Source organism: Paramacrobiotus metropolitanus, unplaced genomic scaffold (genome assembly GCF_019649055.1).
Source record: "Paramacrobiotus metropolitanus isolate TYO unplaced genomic scaffold, Prichtersi_v1.0 Parri_scaffold0000035, whole genome shotgun sequence".
Taxonomy (NCBI): domain Eukaryota; kingdom Metazoa; phylum Tardigrada; class Eutardigrada; order Parachela; family Macrobiotidae; genus Paramacrobiotus; species Paramacrobiotus metropolitanus.
Window position 1 is genome coordinate 1,028,895 of NW_026570255.1, and position 20,635 is coordinate 1,049,529.

Below are 20,635 nucleotides of genomic sequence, written 5' to 3' on the forward strand. Positions count from 1 at the left end.
CCGCTCTGGCGAACCGCATTCTGCCGGTTATGCAACCAGTATTTCTTGTGAACGATTGTTCAGTTTAGCTGGTTTGGTCATGGATGACCGCCGAAATCAGTTAAAGTCTGAGAAGCTGGATGACCTCTTGTTTCTTAAAAATCTTGAATAACTGTTTTTTTTTATACTGGAAAACGTTGGTTGTGCCATTTACTCAATAAACCCGAATTCTTTTGTTATTGTTAAGGAGAAAATTTGACGCGGTATATTAATGGCGGCGATGTAACTTAATCGATAACTTTGTCGTCATTAACCTTCTTAAATTATGGAACTATGCGCTGAATGTCGAGTCTGAATTTTTTGTTTTTGTTAAAAATTGTTATTTTGGACAATTATCCGATTATACTAGGATATCCGAGTGTCGGATAAGGATAGGATAAGTACATATAAAGAAATAAAAAAATTCGGATAAACGGTCGGATAAGGATAAATTTAAAAAGTGTCGGATAGGATAATGATAATGAAACCTTATCCAATACCCAGCTCTAATGCACAGATTAGACAGTCTTATCATACATTTATTTTTTGCTGCTAGATATATATTTGCTGAATTTTCCCATTTTTGGCAATTTTAATTGGATGGTCAGATAACTTGAGAATAATCTCCCTAAGTGCTACAAACGGAAGCCGGAATTTTTCTATCAAAAACTGTCTGCACCGTTTTTCCCTTACCTTTGCTTCTGCCATGGCCTCGACGCACCATGCTCTTCTCGCACCGAATTTCCTGTCCACACCGCGACTTTGCATCAGAACATTTTACGAAGGCAGATATGACAAATTTTTAGTGGATAGAATCAGCGGCACAGGAATTCTAATTCGGGAATATGTCTTCGACAGGAAGGACGGACATTTGTTAGTGAAGACCAGTTTCCGGCATGTAACTGGCGAATGGATCCCGTTCGACCGCCTGATCGTGCGGACGGGTGGTTTCTGTATAGGCCTGCGCTGAAGCTCGGACTTGGATTCGGAGTTGGATTACTTAAAAAAAATTTGGACTTGGATTACTTAAACTTGGACTTGGATTACTCAAACTTGGAGTTGGATTACTCAAACTTGGATTTGCCTTGGATTACTCAAACTTGGATTACGTTCACATATTGTTTTCTCGTGCGCATTCTTAGGTTATTCTCAGGATATTACTAGGTATTCCTGGGCACTTCTCAGGTAATCCTTAGGTATTGTTTGGTATTCTTCTTAGGCATTCATAGGTATTCTTCTTAGGTATTTTTAGGTATTGTTTCTTAGGTTTTCTTAGTTATTCTTAGGTATCGTAAGATTTCCTAGGTTCTTCTTAGGTTCCTAAGAAACCTAAGAAAAACCTAAGAAAACCTAAAGAGCACCAAGAAGAAACCTAAGAACCTAGGAATAACCTGAGAATAACCTAAGAATGCGCACGCGAAAACAACATATGCACGTAATCCAAGTTGAGTTATCGAAGTTCCAGTTTGGGTAATCCTAATCCAACTCTCAGCGCGGGCCCGAGTTATCCAAGGCAAATCCAAGTTTGAGTAATCCGACTCCAAATCCAGCTCCAAAGTCTGAGTAATCCAAGTCCAAGTTTGAGTAATCCAGCTCCAAGTTTTAGTAATCGAAGTCCAAATTTGAATAATCCAACTCCGAATCCAAGTCCGAGCTTCAGCGCGGGCCTTCTGTGTAAACGCTGCGCTGAGCATCGGTTGCTGGATGATCCGGCGCCCCAGCGTGCCGCTGTTCAGGCTGGGTGCCGATCAGCCACCCGTCTGGTTGCCGGCACGCCAGCTGCAGTTGCACATATACAGGCGCTACAGTAACCGTTCCTGGTGGCTGCGGCGGGTTGTGGTAAGCGTGAGTGCGGAGAGCGCGAAGTATCTTATCGGGGGAAGATGTACGCTCTCGCGTGCAGCAGCGCTACTGCTACCGCGGAATTGGACGCCGAGGGGCCAACGTGACTCAGGAGAACTTCCGCAAAACGGTTGTACAGCTAGAGCCGCGGGTGGCGGAGACGTTGCAGACCTGTCTGCCGTCTCGTGAGTTTCATGTAGAATGGCTAGAAGATACGCGAACACTTATCACGTACGGCCATAGTCAGTGACCGCATGGAGCTTCTAAGCCGCGGCCCGTTAAGAAAAGGGCCCTGAATAAATCGAACGTCTCACGGGCGCTGATGCACACGAATGGTTATTCTGGGTTAAACGTTTTCTCCCCTCTCCACCAAATATGGTGTCGCCCTTCACTTAAACAGGTGAATAGTGATAGCAACTAACAAATGTTTTGGTACTGCTCTAACATAGGTTTGGTACTGCTCGGCTCGGTATATTCAGCATGAGGTATGTTACTGTTATTTAGCAAGATTATTAAACAGCCATCAATTTGTTGGTGTTATTTATACCGAACTGCAGGTGAAAACAAAACCAGATGCCCTCTTTACGCGTTCCGGCCGAGCGACCGATGCCACCTAAATGGCCACACGTGATCCTGTACGTTGATTGCCGCGAGCCAACGAGGTCAGACAGCGACAGCGTTCACTTACTCATACAAACCGTCATTGTTTCGTATCTCAGTTCTCAACATGTACGACCGTATACTGTTGCAAAGGTAACCTGTTCTTCCTCTTCGCCCTAATGTTGGTTGACTCTGGCAACCGTTGAATGCCTTATTTGCAGAGTTTCTACGAACTGGAAAGCAGCTGTGCGATCCCCAGTCCTGGGGGTGATACAGTTATATCCCATCGATATTATCGACAGGAAACCGCCCATGATTTAGCCTACCGCCTTCAAATGTCCGAGACCTGTAATACTACAGTCGTTCATCTCACGGGGCATTGGCAGGATTTCTTGGCTCCGGTCGCTATAATTCTCTCCTACATGTCCGTCAAATTAGACTGACTGGTCATTGCGGACAACGAATTCCCCGACAACAAATATGTATTTACTTCCGAAGCCAAACGTCTGCCGGACATGTGCTGGCATATTGCCATGAGCGATATGGCTGGCACTTTTGGCAGGGCTTGGTTGATTAGCTTCGACTTCACATACGCGTTTACCGCTGGAGCATCCCACGATCTGCTAATAGCGTTTTTTAATCACCTTATTGAAGTGGCGAACTCAGTTCAGAAAGAGGAATACACGGAGATACAGTCGCGCATCGCCGCTTTGTCCGAGCAGTCACGAATTTAAAAACGCGCAGTGGAAAAACTGTTGTTTATGTTTTACGCGGTGAGTTGTTAATTGCAGTGTTATTACGTGAGGTCAGTATTTACTGTTTCTTCCAACCTCCGTTTGGAGAACGTTGTTAAACGGTTGTCGCGTCATCTACCTGTTAAGCTGCTGCCGTCTGATATGTAATCGAGTTCCATCTGTAAAAAGCAGAGCGGATATATCGCAACCCAGTGTAAAATGCAGACGAACAAATTCTTCAGTAATGTTGCTCATTGCAGATGAAGAGTCCAGGTCCCACAAAATCTGAAGGATCTCACAACGGTTGCTTTGGAAAGGATGCCGCGAAAGCACTTAGTCCTCAAAAGCTTGTCACTGTGGCCCAGTCTGTGGGCAGAGGATCCCGGAGGCGATGTTCTGGGCCATGATTAGTGAGATGACTTTGAAACTGGGATGGAATCAGAATTTACGTCCTCTCGGGTCATTCTCTCGGGTTTCAGCGCCGACTTTGTTGCGGTCATTAAGTTGTTCGCCACAAAAGCCATCAAACAGTTATGAGAAACGACTAAATTTGCGGAAAATGCTAATAACAGGGTGGCTTCTCTGAAATAGCAAACGTGATACGTTTGGGTTGTTTCCCAACGAATACTCTTGCGAAGCATGCCTGTCATTAACCGAGTTTCACCAACCCAGCGCGACTTTTGCAGAGTCATTGGGAGCACAAGCCTTGCGTCGGCCCGCCATAATACCGTAAGATCGAGTCTTATCGACGCTAATTGACAACCGTACAATCAGGCGTGCCGAGGGTATAAGAGGCGCAGCGTGCCTAGCCATTGTCATTTGAAATGAGACAGTAGCGCGATACATATAGGACTGCTTTACAAGCATATGCAAAACTTCATTCGGAATCAGATCAAACAACTTCGCTTAATGTCGTTTTCCTTTTAATTATATATATTTATTGTTGTTTACTATAACAACAGCTAAATAAGTTATACTTCCATATGTATGGAAGTAATCTAATATATAGCTTCTACTGTACCAAATTCATTATTTTGGATTTAGTCTGTTGTCGTATTTTTGAATTGTGCTTACAGTAAGTAAGTATGCTCCAGTAAATTTTCTAAACAGAATGTGAATTAACGACGATTGTTTTTAGCTTTGGTTTTATTAGCCAGTTTGATTATGACTGAGATATCCAGTACTTAATGTTACAGAGTAATGTTAGTACTTGCTGTTACTACTCGACACTCTAACAATCTGCTTAAAATTCTCAAAACTAGTTCAGTTTTGTATAAAATTTAAAAAATGGGTAATAAATCGTAGAAAAGTGCTAATATATTACATAAGTCGTAAATATAATTTAATATTTCTAACAACTGCAAGTGAACATACGATGTATGTTATTGCTAAAAAGTAAAAACTGGTCATAAATCGTTTTTCACAAAGGTTGTAGCGACAAAAAAACGACGCTCACACATCACGTTCTGTACAAGAGTAGATCGAAAGCCATTCAAGTACAGCGAAGTCGCCGCCCTGGCCACGTGTATATGGCAAGAGCTATAACTTGGGACATTGTTTGCTTTTGCAGAAAACGGAGTGTGACATTTTACTGGTATTGCTAAAATTGTTAAGATTAGTTTAGTTTTGTAGTAAATTTTGTGCTGAATAAGTTCTCTTTGATCGTACTTAGAAAAAAAACAGGTAGAAGAGGGTATACTCGTTGCAATGTGGATTTCACTGATGTTTTTCCCATAGACGCATATGCTTAACCTTGCGGAATGTCTCAATCCAAATGACACAATAGAGCCGAAATCACACCTCATTAGCGATTGTACCGTTGTCAATTAATAGGTACTTTCAGTTCTGACTGCCTTATGATAATGCAGCCCAACGGACTGTGCGTCATGCTCCTATGTGTCATTCAGAGATAACGCAAGCGTTGTGCATTGGTTTGTTGCAACAGTCAACACATGCTAGAGCCCGGCACGAGCCGAGCAGCTCGGCTCGGCTCGCGAGCGCTCGGTGCTCGCGAGCACTTCGAGCGAGCAGGCGCTGTTTTGCAAATTTATGAACGAGCCGAGCAACAGGAAAAAAATATGCGAGCGAGCCGAGCGAGCGGGATCGCCGGGTGCGACCATCACGAGCTTACAGGCTAACTTCATGCGAACAAAAAGAGTTCCTGCGTAAAAATTAGCTGGACCAAGCTGAAAAAAGTCGTAAATCACCGACACCTTTGCGCTTCGCGCGAACTAGTGTTGCTGGGAGTCGGGAGTCTTGGGGCTAAGTAACGATAATCCGTAACCAACAAAGACATCATTGAACCGGTTCCTTAATTCCTTTATAGCTTGGTAAACGATTCAGACATTTTTATTGCATTTCAAAATACACAAGAAAACGGGAATCAGTTCAAATTTCAGCGAAAAAACAAAGTTATAAAAAATGAACAGCCAATGTGGAAAAGAAGTTATTTTAGATACCCTTTTTTGACCAAGTTTTTGCTTTTTGGAGTGACCAAAATTTTGGAGTATCTAATTTGCGCAAACAAACTTGTAACGTTAAATTATCTCCGCTCACGAGCAAGCCGATTTGCAAAAATAAGAGTACGAGCGAGTCTAGCGAGCGACAACAAAGTAAAATTGAAAAACGAGCGAGCCGAGCGAGCGGCGGGTCGGCGGCCGCGAGCGAGCTGAACGAGCGGAAAGTTTAGGCAAGTGAAAACGAGCGAGCCGAGCAGCACTTTTGCTGCTCGTGCCGGGCTCTAACACATGCCCACTTTAAGGCAACATTGCCCAACGGTAAATCTAATCTCGACTAGATTTTCCGTTGGGCATCGTTGACTTATCCATGCATTGCGCGTGTTACACGCTGTAGACGGTGAGTGCAATGGACTCTACTGCCCCGTTAATAGTAATAATAATAAACTTAATACCGTGCTATCGACGCTATGTAATAACAAATTTAGATCCAACATAATTACGAACGCAGAGTGATGCGTATGCTACCATTAATAATTTAATGACTTCGAGACGGCATTATTTACTAATTAGGCCGTAATTCCCGCAATAATTAATAATTAGGACATATTTAAGCTAATTAGATAGTCATTCAAGACGGCGGTGGCTAGCTTTACTGATGTATTAAAGGTAACTTAGGGTAATTAAGCTAATCAGGCAGTAAATTCACGCTCTCATTAACAATATCGAGCTTATGATAAATCTAACTTATCACAAGCTGGGGCATTCATTTATCGCAGCCGTTACCGTTGCTCTGTTATCGCATTATTGGATAGTTTTTCTATGAGTCAAATGTGATTACTCATGGTTTTGACTTATCGTAAGTTAAACTTACCATAAGTCAGAGTGTGCTGAAATTCCTTAATATAATTATATGCTACTATCTATGCCAAATCATCAGTAACTTGGATTTACACATATGTATCTGCAAAGCGAAAACGTTCGTGGTGGTTTCCCTGTTGGGCCTGGTCTGGCGCCGATCGGCGCTGGCATCCTGGAGGCTGCCCTGTACTGGTTCTGCCAGACCAACAAAGGTCATTACTTCGTCAACGTCTGAAATTGCCGCCGCGTCAAAGTCTGAAATTGTCAACGCCGCTTGGTATCGAAATTCTTGAAATTTTTTTGGCTTTCGTTTGAGACATCGCTTGATGGTTTTCGTTGGGAAATGCGCCAGGAACAAGCGTTCGGATTCTTGCGCGTTTTCTGTTTATTGGTCATCTGGTCCTGGTCATTTATTTACCCGCGCACGAACCAGCCTTCCTGGACGAAGGCTGGTTCGTGCACGGCAGGAAGGACGGGAACACGCTAGAGTGAGTATAGTTATATAGACAGACCAGTAAATAACCCTTGGCGAACGCTGCGAAAGCTGCGAACATGGGAAATTCTAACCCGGTTGCTTGTTGATTATAGTTACTTAGACTGAACTGTATATTATTATTTTTTTTTGAGTGATTTTATTCGGCTTCGGCCAGCATACATAACAAATCGCCTGCGCAGGTTTACACTAATTAAAAGCATCAAATTTTTAAACATTAAAAAAACATGTTTAAAAATGTAAATTATTCTGTAAAATGTAAAATGTAAATTATTAACCGGATATACTTGTTTGAAACATGCCACTATTTATGGCTACTTTGAAAATTTTTTCTGTGCCTTGTTTTGGTCCGTTTTAGAAGTGTATAGGCTCATTAGAAAGCTAAAAAATCGCGCTTTTTAACAGATAGATTTTCAAAAGCAGCGCTAAAAGCACAAATGTTAGAAACATTTTTATGTTGCGTTTGCCCTTAAAAAATCCCATCCAAGCAGTAAATGAAACATCTTCAGGTTTGATGTTTTCAGTTGAAACATAAAATTATTTTACATACTGGGTTTATTTGAAAAAAACTTTGAATGAAAAGTTAAAAAGATGTGAATTTTTAAACTTAGAACTAATTGTTCTTACCGATAAAACCACTGAGCGCTGGAGTTCGAAAGATTCTATCGCAAAACCAAGAAAACCCAGTATGTAGAATAATTTTCTGTTTCCAGTGGTACCAAGAACATCCAATTCCATTGCGGCAATGGAATACAAAACGCGTAGAACTGTCCAAATATTATTCCTAGTAAATTAGGGTTGTGTTTCGAAAATGGTCCGCTGCATCGGTGCACGAGTTTGAGGAGACAACCACGCTACCTGAAGGCTGCGCATGGCGTTCACGAAATCGCAGCCTGCACACAGACATAGCGCTACGCAGACACGCAGCCCGCGTGCGGTTGGGTACACTTTGATTCGAAATGTGGTGGCAGCTACGTGAATCGAACCGTGCTGCTGCACCCGTGCGTCATTTTAGACCCCCGGTACTTTTTGGTTTTAGACAGATTTCTGTTTCTGTTCAGTTTCTATGCTTTTCAAAAGATCTCTCATTTTAAAGAGCATTTTTTTCTATTCTACAAAACGTAGTTACTGTAACTTCTCTAGGAATGAAGCAAAACAAATAGATCGCCTTAAACTGTAAATTATTCTTGGCGAATGCGGCGAAAGCTGCGAATTCTGCGAATATGGGAAAATCAACCTCGGCTTGCTATAGTGTATAGTTATATAGACTGACCAGTAAAACAATAACCCTTGGCGAACGCTGCGAAAACTGTGAACATGAGGATTGAGGAATTCTTACCCGGTTGCTTGTTGAACCCGTATCCCGTAACCCATTTCCGTAACGGGTTACCGTTACCGTTACGATAACGGGTTACCGTTACCGTTTCCGTATTGGGTTACCGTTACCGTTACCGTAACGGGTTACCGTTACCGTTACCGTGACGGCTTACCGTTATTGTTACCGTAACGGGTTACCGTTACCGTGACGGGTCCCCGTTACCGTAACGGGTTACCGTCACCGTCAGCAGACTCATAGCGTGTATTACCAAATTTATGTTTTGTGGATCGACATATAAAAAAAAGCATAAAAAAATGGCGGGAAATGAGGAATCAGTAAAGCTGCGAGTATGGGAAATTCTAGCTGGGTTGGCTAGTGGCATTCACGTGTATTCCTACTGACTTCTGCAAAGTTACTAAGTTACTGCGAGGTTCTACTCCACATACTCCACCCTAGTACGTTTAACTGGACCTGTTAAAGCTCTGTTATGTCTTCCCTCTTCACTCACAATGCTCTACACACTGGAGCATGTTGGGTACAATGAAGTTAATACGGTGTTACCCTGCATACCTACTGGCTTAATGGGTTAATGCGAAGTTCCGAGGTTCTACTTCACATACTCCACCCAGTAAGCTTAGCTACATGTGTTAACACCCAGCTATTCCATCCCTCTTCACTCAACATGTTCCCCGCATCGGAGCATGTTGAGTACAGTAAAGTTGTACGCAACATGCTACTCAACATGCTCCGTACAATTCCACTACATTCCTCAACATGCTCCGTACGTTAATACCACTGCTTATATGGGGTTACTGATCTCATTCTTTACCCTCTCTGGTTTTTGCAACTATGTCTGGCGCTTTGCCTTGTGCGATTCTCATAAATTAGTGCTAACCGTTGTCTTTGATCATGTACAGACTGTAGATATCAAGTGAAATGACTAACTGGATAGGGCATGATGCCTGATAGTACCGTGTTAAAAATCCACCGTATGGTCGGTCAGACTCAGTGTAGAAGTTATTATGTTTTTTTCAAAGTATTCTAATGCGTTCTGCAATAACAGTACATATTGTATGGCAAGTTATAGAATTAAAACAACAATGTTCCATTCAGTGCACATTATGCACGTTTATACGCTAATTAAACACATTCGAGTCTTCCTGCTGGCGACGGCACTGGCGGTTAACCCTCCAACGCTCACTACCCAAAGGGGTGAGAGTTTCTTTGTGAAAACTTGGATTTCCCGATGAAAAAATTTAATTAAGAAATGGAATTTTTTGTATGCTTGTACAGACCATAGGTCACCGGCGGTGACCTCGGTGTTTAGCAACGCCAATGGGCGTAGACGGTCCTAATCGTGAAAACCTTTAATTCTATAATAATTTGGCGAACAACAACTGACCAAAATAAAAACGTCCATCGTATAGTCCATAAAGAGGACTTCAAAACAAGGGTATTGCAGTGGTCAGTAAACTGACCGCTGGTCAGCAAAAATTGGAAAATAAAAGAAACGGTTTTTTTTGCATGATGTAGTAATTGGTGAACAACTGGACACAACAATTACAGCACTTTCAACAATCGAATTCTCAAAATAACCATTACGTTTCTTACAACATATCGCATAACAGTCTTTATGCTACGCCGAGCTGCCTTTACACCATGCGTGCAGGCACTTTTCATGGATGTTGCCCATGCGTTTGCATCGGACATTAGCGCACTTGCTACTGGACTGTGCTACTGGACGGTCCAGTAGCACGTGCGGTAGTGATGCGCAGAAGCTCACATCAGCAGTTCTGGAAGCAGCAGCCGGCGTCACGAACGCAGCATCGGCTGGAAGCTATTAATACACCAGGCGCAAGGGTCATTACTGACTGCCGGCTATATGTTTATTGGTGTCGTCCACGGCTACAGGAGACTGACGTAATTTTTTTCTGCACACCATCACCGCTATAAGGTCCGGGTAGTGTAAACTGCAGTAGATCGCAAGATGCGCAAGGCCGACTGTAGGGTTGTCATGCCGATTAGTGGTAATGCACTACTGCAGATTACGAAACATGGCTGCCACGCTCTTTCATCTTGAAGGTTTCGTTGTCCAGAAACGACCAACGATTAGTTGGTTTGACGGCCATAGCCGACCGCCAAGGGTGCCGCTGAACTAAATCGTTTTTGTAAGAGTTCCGGCAAGCAGAACCACGTGGAGCCTGTTAGAAGTCCGAGCCAACAAGGCCTTATCGGATTTACATAACCATAACAATGTCGTAATTGCGCCCGCCCGTACTTCAGGACCATACATGCCCAATGGTGTCTGCACGCAACACGATTCTTTGATGGACTGTGGCCATCCACTGTTTAAATTTCAGAACCGCTGATAATAACTACATAATAAAGCATTAATGATAGTACATTTCTGAATTATCTCAAATTAATTGACTCAGTGGCTAATTAGTTAATTAGCAGGACCTACGGGAGGTCAGAAAGTTCGAAATTAGCGACTTTCGCGACCTCGTGGTTCTTGAGGGACTTAAGATTCCAGTTTGGTTTGTTTTTTTATTGTTGCTGTAAGGTCTCGTAACGCTAATTACGTTATCAGATATCGATTAATTGTTGTTGTTCATTAACAAAAACATTTTGAAGACGCTGTGAGACGAGGCTTCACTAGCGTTCACGTCCGTGGCGCTAGGCCTGATTGGCCTTTGGATTACGGTCTGTGTTGTGTCTCGCTCTGATTGGCTTGAGTTGTGTCAGTGGGCGCGGCATAGCACGTGCTGCACACTGTAGAATTGGCTCTACGATTGACGATCGAGCTGCGCCGATCATTATGTTGATTTCTGTTGTGCAGATTTTCAATATTATTAAAGTTAGCAATTAGCGGTGCGACGTCTTGTGTTTCCGCATAGCTCGCAATACATATCGCATTGCTCGCTCCACGGGATCTATTCCGTTTAGGTCGCCGTCTCTGGATCACAGTTGGATCTAGCATTAGATGGTAGCAGAGCCGACAGCGGTTCTCTGATTGATTTGATTTGTGTCAGGCATATTTGGCCTGTTATCCGACGTGAAACCCGTGACCAGTAAGGCACAGGTCTGTCCTACAGCAAAGCGCACACCACAAGCGGTGCAGTTTCCCCCATTGGACGCGGATTTCCAGCTTCGGTTTTCGGTACGGTATCTTCAGCGAAGAACCGTGCTGTTTCCTTAGCTGTGCAAGAGTGCAAGAGTTCAGTCGTCAGTGTTCCTCGGTGTAGAGTCTTCAGCGAAGACCTACACTGGTGTCACTGATACTCGGCAAGGCTTCAGCGAAGCCTAAGCCGTGGGGCACAAGAGCCGAAGCGCCGAAAGGGGCGCACGGATACCACCAGATCAGACTCCTCCAAACTGGCAGTAGAGCACCACTACTGTTGCTACGGCACCGCCGGCACAGTAGCAGACTGATAGCGCGAGGCACGCTACGGAACAGCGGCGACGCGGGAACGGATTGTGGAAGAAGGAATTGGATCATCTGGACCACATCTGGATCACTTCCCCGTGGAACGGACGGTTAACAGGTAGAAAACCGTTATTAATTACGGGATTGGCTAGTTGATAAAATTGACAATTTCTATTGGTCCGTATTGAGCTGAGCATAGACGTAGGCGGAGTTTTGCACACGGTGCGCATGTCTGGCCGTTGACCGTGACGTCAGGCACTTATAAAATCTAAATGGTTTAACGTGATTGGTCGATTATCTGAGCCGTGATTGGTCAAAATTTGAACTGAATCATTTGAGCTAGCGGACCAATAGGAACGGAGTAAACAATGTAAATGGGGATTTTCCGTTGAACTTTAACTGTAAAAAGGCAAATTGAGATGAGACGAGATATTTGAAAAAAAAGTGACCTTTAACTGAAATTGAGTTGGAAAGTGACCTTTGATTTGAATTGAGCTGGAAAGTGACCTTTAACTGAAATTGAGCTGGAAAGTGACCTTTAACTGAAATTGAGTTGGAAAGTGACCTTTTGAGTTCAGACGATTGGGCCTTTACCAAAAAGTTGGAAGTGATTAGTTTGACTTCCAAAAGCGACCTTTAAGATCTGAAATTGGCAAAACGTGACCTTTAACGAAGTCGAATAGTATAGCGATATCAGCGGCTGTAGGATTTTGTCTGTAAACGTGTTCCGAACTGTAAAAGCGGTTTCGAAGTTTTGTCGTAAAAGCGACCTTTAGGGCAAATTTTTCGAACTTTTTATCGAAAAAGTGACCTTTAAACGGAACTTAGCCGAAATCTTTCAATCGAAAAGTGACCTTTAACCAGGACTTTGAAAAATCTCGAAGTACGGGGTGACCTTTAGGACAGTTGATTAAACCATACAATAACGTGTGTGTGAGAACAATTGGCAGGGGCGTCAAAGTTATCCGATCAAAATGGACAAAGACAAGGAACAACTCACTTCTACCGGCAGCCAGGGAAGCACAAGCTCCCGCAGCTCACAGCAAGGCGCACCAAACCCGTACAAAAAGGATTTGCACACATACTCGCGTCCAGTTGGACATGAGCGGAATACTCGAGCGATTAAGGCATTCGAGAAGAAGGAATCGCGGGGCTCTGATAGCACTTATCAGAAGGCGCTCGAAGCGGTCGCAAATCAGGAAAGCTCCAGTGACGACCAGAAGCACACTCCCGCGTCTGCGGCGGGAAGTGAACCGATGAACCAGACAAAGGTCACCGGGGAGGATGGAACCACAGAAAAGACAGCGGAAGCAGTGGGAGCACCCCAATTGGATGCTACCATCAGCGGAATCAATGAGCAGGATAAAAATGCGAACCCGGCTCAGATGGAAGTTGAAAAGACAAAGGTCACCGAAGAGGAACTTGCTGAACTGGGATTGGATGACCTTTCGCTAAATGATAAAACCGCAGGCGATGACCTTTGAGCAACTCCAATGGTTTCAGATGATTCGAATGAATCGTACTTCACAGATGGTGAAACGACGATGAATATGTCCTTCCAATCTGCGATGAGACAAGCCGACCGTGCTGAAGGGATGACACCTTTCAAAGAAATACCCGAACATCTCATTGAACGGACACAGACTGGAAAGGTCATAAACGTACGACCGCCGTCACCGAATAGTCCCACAGCGGCTCTGAAGATCCGCTTCAAGGATCTGGAGACTGAACTTGACGCCAAGGAACGTCAGGCGATTAAGAAGAAACAGGAATATCATGACAGATTGACGACACTTGAAACCCGATTGTATGAATTGGAACAACAACAGAGCGACTTGGAGAGCGCTGCGGACGAATGGAAAATCAAGTATGAACGACAAAAAAAGAGATTGCGGATGAGTACCTGAAGATTGCAGACGACAGAGAAATGGAAGGTCATCTCGCAGTCAGTGACCTCAACGAGAGCATGTCAGAAGAATCAGCAGAAAGGTCACGACACTTAGCCGAATTGAGGGACGAATGTGACCAGTTACGCCAAAAGGTCACCGAAGCGGAGGCAAAGCGAGATGAATACGCGACTAACTTCGCAGAAGTTACCCAACCGTTGTCGAAACTAGCAGCTGAAACGTTTAAGCTCAGGAATGACCTGAAGTTGCGTGACGAAGCTATTAATACCCTACAGAATGAATCGAAAGGTCACCAGGAACGCGCCGACGAAGCGGAAAACAAACGAGAAGAAGCAGCCAAAGTAGCACGGGACCTGAGAGACCTTGTCGCCACCGAGGGAAAACGACTCAAGAATGAGATTAAAAAGGTCACTGAAGAGAATAAAAACGTCAGTGAAGACTTCAAAAAGCCACAAAGGAAAGTCTTAAGTGGCAAAACGAAGCACGCCGATTAGATACAATGCTCACGGTATCGGAACTGAAAGAGAAAGAATGGCAACAACAGATAGCCCAACAGAAACAGGAAAACATAAAGGTCACCAATGAACTTTATGAAATGACAAGAACAGTGATGAATAAAGACGATGAAGTGACCGAAGTAAGGACTCAGCTGAAATCGGCCGCTGAGGAATACCAGAAACTTGAGCGAGAAGTGACTCAACTTTTTCAGTTTTTGCAACTATGTCTGGCGCTTTGCCTTGTGCGATTCTCATAAATTAGTGCTAACCGTTGTCTTTGATCATGTACAGACTGTAGATATCAAGTGAAATGACTAACTGGATAGGGCATGATGCCTGATAGTACCGTGTTAAAAATCCACCGTATGGTCGGTCAGACTCAGTGTAGAAGTTATTATGTTTTTTTCAAAGTATTCTAATGCGTTCTGCAATAACAGTACATATTGTATGGCAAGTTATAGAATTAAAACAACAATGTTCCATTCAGTGCACATTATGCACGTTTATACGCTAATTAAACACATTCGAGTCTTCCTGCTGGCGACGGCACTGGCGGTTAACCCTCCAACGCTCACTACCCAAAGGGGTGAGAGTTTCTTTGTGAAAACTTGGATTTCCCGATGAAAAAATTTAATTAAGAAATGGAATTTTTTGTATGCTTGTAGACCATAGGTCACCGGCGGTGACCTCGGTGTTTAGCAACGCCAATGGGCGTAGACGGTCCTAATCGTGAAAACCTTTAATTCTATAATAATTTGGCGAACAACAACTGACCAAAATAAAACGTCCATCGTATAGTCCATAAAGAGGACTTCAAAACAAGGGTATTGCAGTGGTCAGTAAACTGACCGCTGGTCAGCAAAATTGGAAAATAAAAGAAACGGTTTTTTTTGCATGATGTAGTAATTGGTGAACAACTGGACACAACAATTACAGCACTTTCAACAATCGAATTCTCAAAATAACCATTACGTTTCTTACAACATATCGCATAACAGTCTTTATGCTACGCCGAGCTGCCTTTACACCATGCGTGCAGGCACTTTTCATGGATGTTGCCCATGCGTTTGCATCGGACATTAGCGCACTTGTTACTGGACTGTGCTACTGGACGGTCCAGTAGCACGTGCGGTAGTGATGCGCAGAAGCTCACATCAGCAGTTCTGGAAGCAGCAGCCGGCGTCACGAACGCAGCATCGGCTGGAAGCTATTAATACACCAGGCGCAAGGGTCATTACTGACTGCCGGCTATATGTTTATTGGTGTCGTCCACGGCTACAGGAGACTGACGTAATTTTTTTCTGCACACCATCACCGCTATAAGGTCCGGGTAGTGTAAACTGCAGTAGATCGCAAGATGCGCAAGGCCGACTGTAGGGTTGTCATGCCGATTAGTGGTAATGCACTACTGCAGATTACGAAACATGGCTGCCACGCTCTTTCATCTTGAAGGTTTCGTTGTCCAGAAACGACCAACGATTAGTTGGTTTGACGGCTAGCCGACCGCCAAGGGTGCCGCTGAACTAAATCGTTTTTGTAAGAGTTCCGGCAAGCAGAACCACGTGGAGCCTGTTAGAAGTCCGAGCCAACAAGGCCTTATCGGATTTACATAACCATAACAATGTCGTAATTGCGCCCGCCCGTACTTCAGGACCATACATGCCCAATGGTGTCTGCACGCAACACGATTCTTTGATGGACTGTGGCCATCCACTGTTTAAATTTCAGAACCGCTGATAGTAACTACATAATAAAGCATTAATGATAGTACATTTCTGAATTATCTCAAATTAATTGACTCAGTGGCTAATTAGTTAATTAGCAGGACCTACGGGAGGTCAGAAAGTTCGAAATTAGCGACTTTCGCGACCTCGTGGTTCTTGAGGGACTTAAGATTCCAGTTTGGTTTGTTTTTTTATTGTTGCTGTAAGGTCTCGTAACGCTAATTACGTTATCAGATATCGATTAATTGTTGTTGTTCATTAACAAAAACATTTTGAAGACGCTGTGAGACGAGGCTTCACTAGCGTTCACGTCCGTGGCGCTAGGCCTGATTGGCCTTTGGATTACGGTCTGTGTTGTGTCTCGCTCTGATTGGCTTGAGTTGTGTCAGTGGGCGCGGCATAGCACGTGCTGCACACTGTAGAATTGGCTCTACGATTGACGATCGAGCTGCGCCGATCATTATGTTGATTTCTGTTGTGCAGATTTTCAATATTATTAAAGTTAGCAATTAGCGGTGCGACGTCTTGTGTTTCCGCATAGCTCGCAATACATATCGCATTGCTCGCTCCACGGGATCTATTCCGTTTAGGTCGCCGTCTCTGGATCACAGTTGGATCTAGCATTAGATGGTAGCAGAGCCGACAGCGGTTCTCTGATTGATTTGATTTGTGTCAGGCATATTTGGCCTGTTATCCGACGTGAAACCCGTGACCAGTAAGGCACAGGTCTGTCCTACAGCAAAGCGCACACCACAAGCGGTGCAGTTTCCCCCATTGGACGCGGATTTCCAGCTTCGGTTTTCGGTACGGTATCTTCAGCGAAGAACCGTGCTGTTTCCTTAGCTGTGCAAGAGTGCAAGAGTTCAGTCGTCAGTGTTCCTCGGTGTAGAGTCTTCAGCGAAGACCTACACTGGTGTCACTGATACTCGGCAAGGCTTCAGCGAAGCCTAAGCCGTGGGGCACAAGAGCCGAAGCGCCGAAAGGGGCGCACGGATACCACCAGATCAGACTCCTCCAAACTGGCAGTAGAGCACCACTACTGTTGCTACCGCCGGCACAGTAGCAGACTGATAGCGCGAGGCACGCTACGGAACAGCGGCGACGCGGGAACGGATTGTGGAAGAAGGAATTGGATCATCTGGACCACATCTGGATCACTTCCCGTGGAACGGACGGTTAACAGGTAGAAAACCGTTATTAATTACGGGATTGGCTAGTTGATAAAATTGACAATTTCTATTGGTCCGTATTGAGCTGAGCATAGACGTAGGCGGAGTTTTGCACACGGTGCGCATGTCTGGCCGTTGACCGTGACGTCAGGCACTTATAAAATCTAAATGGTTTAACGTGATTGGTCGATTATCTGAGCCGTGATTGGTCAAAATTTGAACTGAATCATTTGAGCTAGCGGACCAATAGGAACGGAGTAAACAATGTAAATGGGGATTTTCCGTTGAACTTTAACTGTAAAAAGGCAAATTGAGATGAGACGAGATATTTGAAAAAAAGTGACCTTTAACTGAAATTGAGTTGGAAAGTGACCTTTGATTTGAATTGAGCTGGAAAGTGACCTTTAACTGAAATTGAGCTGGAAAGTGACCTTTAACTGAAATTGAGTTGGAAAGTGACCTTTTGAGTTCAGACGATTGGGCCTTTACCAAAAAGTTGGAAGTGATTAGTTTGACTTCCAAAAGCGACCTTTAAGATCTGAAATTGGCAAAACGTGACCTTTAACGAAGTCGAATAGTATAGCGATATCAGCGGCTGTAGGATTTTGTCTGTAAACGTGTTCCGAACTGTAAAAGCGGTTTCGAAGTTTTGTCGTAAAAAGCGACCTTTAGGGCAAATTTTTCGAACTTTTTATCGAAAAAGTGACCTTTAAACGGAACTTAGCCGAAATCTTTCAATCGAAAAGTGACCTTTAACCAGGACTTTGAAAAATCTCGAAGTACGGGGTGACCTTTAGGACAGTTGATTAAACCATACAATAACGTGTGTGAGAACAATTGGCAGGGGCGTCAAAGTTATCCGATCAAAATGGACAAAGACAAGGAACAACTCACTTCTACCGGCAGCCAGGGAAGCACAAGCTCCCGCAGCTCACAGCAAGGCGCACCAAACCCGTACAAAAGGATTTGCACACATACTCGCGTCCAGTTGGACATGAGCGGAATACTCGAGCGATTAAGGCATTCGAGAAGAAGGAATCGCGGGGCTCTGATAGCACTTATCAGAAGGCGCTCGAAGCGGTCGCAAATCAGGAAAGCTCCAGTGACGACCAGAAGCACACTCCCGCGTCTGCGGCGGGAAGTGAACCGATGAACCAGACAAAGGTCACCGGGAGGATGGAACCACAGAAAAGACAGCGGAAGCAGTGGAGCACCCCAATTGGATGCTACCATCAGCGGAATCAATGAGCAGGATAAAAATGCGAACCCGGCTCAGATGGAAGTTGAAAAGACAAAGGTCACCGAAGAGGAACTTGCTGAACTGGGATTGGATGACCTTTCGCTAAATGATAAAACCGCAGGCGATGACCTTTGAGCAACTCCAATGGTTTCAGATGATTCGAATGAATCGTACTTCACAGATGGTGAAACGACGATGAATATGTCCTTCCAATCTGCGATGAGACAAGCCGACCGTGCTGAAGGGATGACACCTTTCAAAGAAATACCCGAACATCTCATTGAACGGACACAGACTGGAAAGGTCATAAACGTACGACCGCCGTCACCGAATAGTCCCACAGCGGCTCTGAAGATCCGCTTCAAGGATCTGGAGACTGAACTTGACGCCAAGGAACGTCAGGCGATTAAGAAGAAACAGGAATATCATGACAGATTGACGACACTTGAAACCCGATTGTATGAATTGGAACAACAACAGAGCGACTTGGAGAGCGCTGCGGACGAATGGAAAATCAAGTATGAACGACAAAAAGAGATTGCGGATGAGTACCTGAAGATTGCAGACGACAGAGAAATGGAAGGTCATCTCGCAGTCAGTGACCTCAACGAGAGCATGTCAGAAGAATCAGCAGAAAGGTCACGACACTTAGCCGAATTGAGGGACGAATGTGACCAGTTACGCCAAAAGGTCACCGAAGCGGAGGCAAAGCGAGATGAATACGCGACTAACTTCGCAGAAGTTACCCAACCGTTGTCGAAACTAGCAGCTGAAACGTTTAAGCTCAGGAATGACCTGAAGTTGCGTGACGAAGCTAATACCCTACAGAATGAATCGAAAGGTCACCAGAAACGCGCTGACGAAGCGGAAAACAAACGAGAGGAAGCAGCCAAAGTAGCACGGGACCTGAGAGACCTTGTCGCCACCGAGGGAAAACGACTCAAGAATGAGATTAAAAAGGTCACTGAAGAGAATAAAAACGTCAGCGAAGACTTCCAAAAAGCCACAAAGGAAAGTCTTAAGTGGCAAAACGAAGCACGCCGATTAGATACAATGCTCACGGTATCGGAACTGAAAGAGAAAGAATGGCAACAACAGATAGCCCAACAGAAACAGGAAAACATAAAGGTCACCAATGAACTTTATGAAATGACAAGAACAGTGATGAATAAAGACGATGAAGTGACCGAAGTAAGGACTCAGCTGAAATCGGCCGCTGAGGAATACCAGAAACTTGAGCGAGAAGTGACTCAACTGGCCGAACACATCAACAAGATGGAACAGGAAAATGAAAAGGTCATGAAGGAAAAAACTTTCCAATTACATGACCATACGCAGAAGGTTAAACAGGAAAACACCGAATTGAGGAGAGAGAGGGATGAGCTCACCCTAAGGAACAGACGCCTGGAGGACGAGAACAAAGCACTTCAAACGTCAGTCAAATATAAAGACGAACAACTCCTGCAATATGGAGTGAAGACGGCAACAGTGGAGTCACCCCCGCCCAGTTATAGTAAGGCACACGAAACGGGCAAAAGCTTCCACTTTGAAATGCCGCTGCGAACTGGCACCGGTAAAGGAAGCATTAAAACGGAGCGAAATGGCGAAAAGGTCAATGAGGAAAAAGAGCAGTTGTCGGAAGGCTACCCGCATAGGAGTCGAGATGACCCTTCACAGTTTCCCCCACACATCGAAACAAACGTCTTTATCGATGAAGGACGACGAGATAGACCGTCGAGTCGCCAAGAGCGCCCAAGAAAGTCCCGCTATGCGAAGGCGAAACGAAATCCAGATGAGGAAGAAGGTAGCGAAGAAGAGGAAGACCCGAGAGGAGGTTTTGCATTGGCAAAAGCACTTAACTCCATGGCCCGGAAAACGCCACTGTGACCTTTGATGGCAGTCGTGATACTGTGAATGGTTGGACAAGACTGGTAAAAGATACGCAGAGAACTTACCAGCTCACCGACGATCAAATCATGATCGAGATAGCCAGCGCGGTGAAAGGTCCTGCCAAAACCTGGTTTGAAAGCGAAAAAGACATTGCATCAGAAGACGGAATCGAATATTCAGTAACAGAATGGATGGATAAATTTAAAGACGAGTATGGTGACCGAGATGAAGAAGTCTTAGGCTTACGCGAGGCCTACGCAAGGAAATTCGAACTCGGAAAGGAATCGCTTGACCAGTATTATCAAGCGATGATGCGATTCAAAGCTAAGAGAATTATTACGGAAAAGCAAGCAGTGGGTTTCTTAATCGAAGGATGCCGAGTGGATAACGAACTTTACAAGGCATTGCGTACACAAAAGTGCAGAACGCCAACTGACGTTAAGGACTTTTTCCGACATT

At 44.4% G+C, this 20,635-nt stretch overlaps 2 protein-coding genes across 2 annotated transcripts; both read left to right on the plus strand.

The window, feature by feature from the left end:
- Nucleotides 1-12,604: 12,604 nt before the first annotated feature.
- LOC129589534 (uncharacterized) lies at nt 12,605-13,547 on the plus strand. The gene has a single exon (XM_055484328.1). The coding sequence runs from the start codon at nt 12,724-12,726 to the stop codon at nt 13,231-13,233; it is 510 nt and encodes a 169-aa protein (XP_055340303.1). The 5' UTR covers nt 12,605-12,723; the 3' UTR covers nt 13,234-13,547.
- Nucleotides 13,548-18,430: 4,883 nt separating this feature from the next.
- On the plus strand, nt 18,431-20,173 carry LOC129589495 (uncharacterized). The gene is made up of 2 exons (XM_055484272.1): nt 18,431-18,869; nt 19,026-20,173. Exons 1-2 carry the CDS (start codon nt 18,431-18,433, stop codon nt 20,171-20,173), a joined length of 1,587 nt encoding a protein of 528 aa, XP_055340247.1.
- The last annotated feature ends 462 nt before the right edge of the window (nt 20,174-20,635 follow it).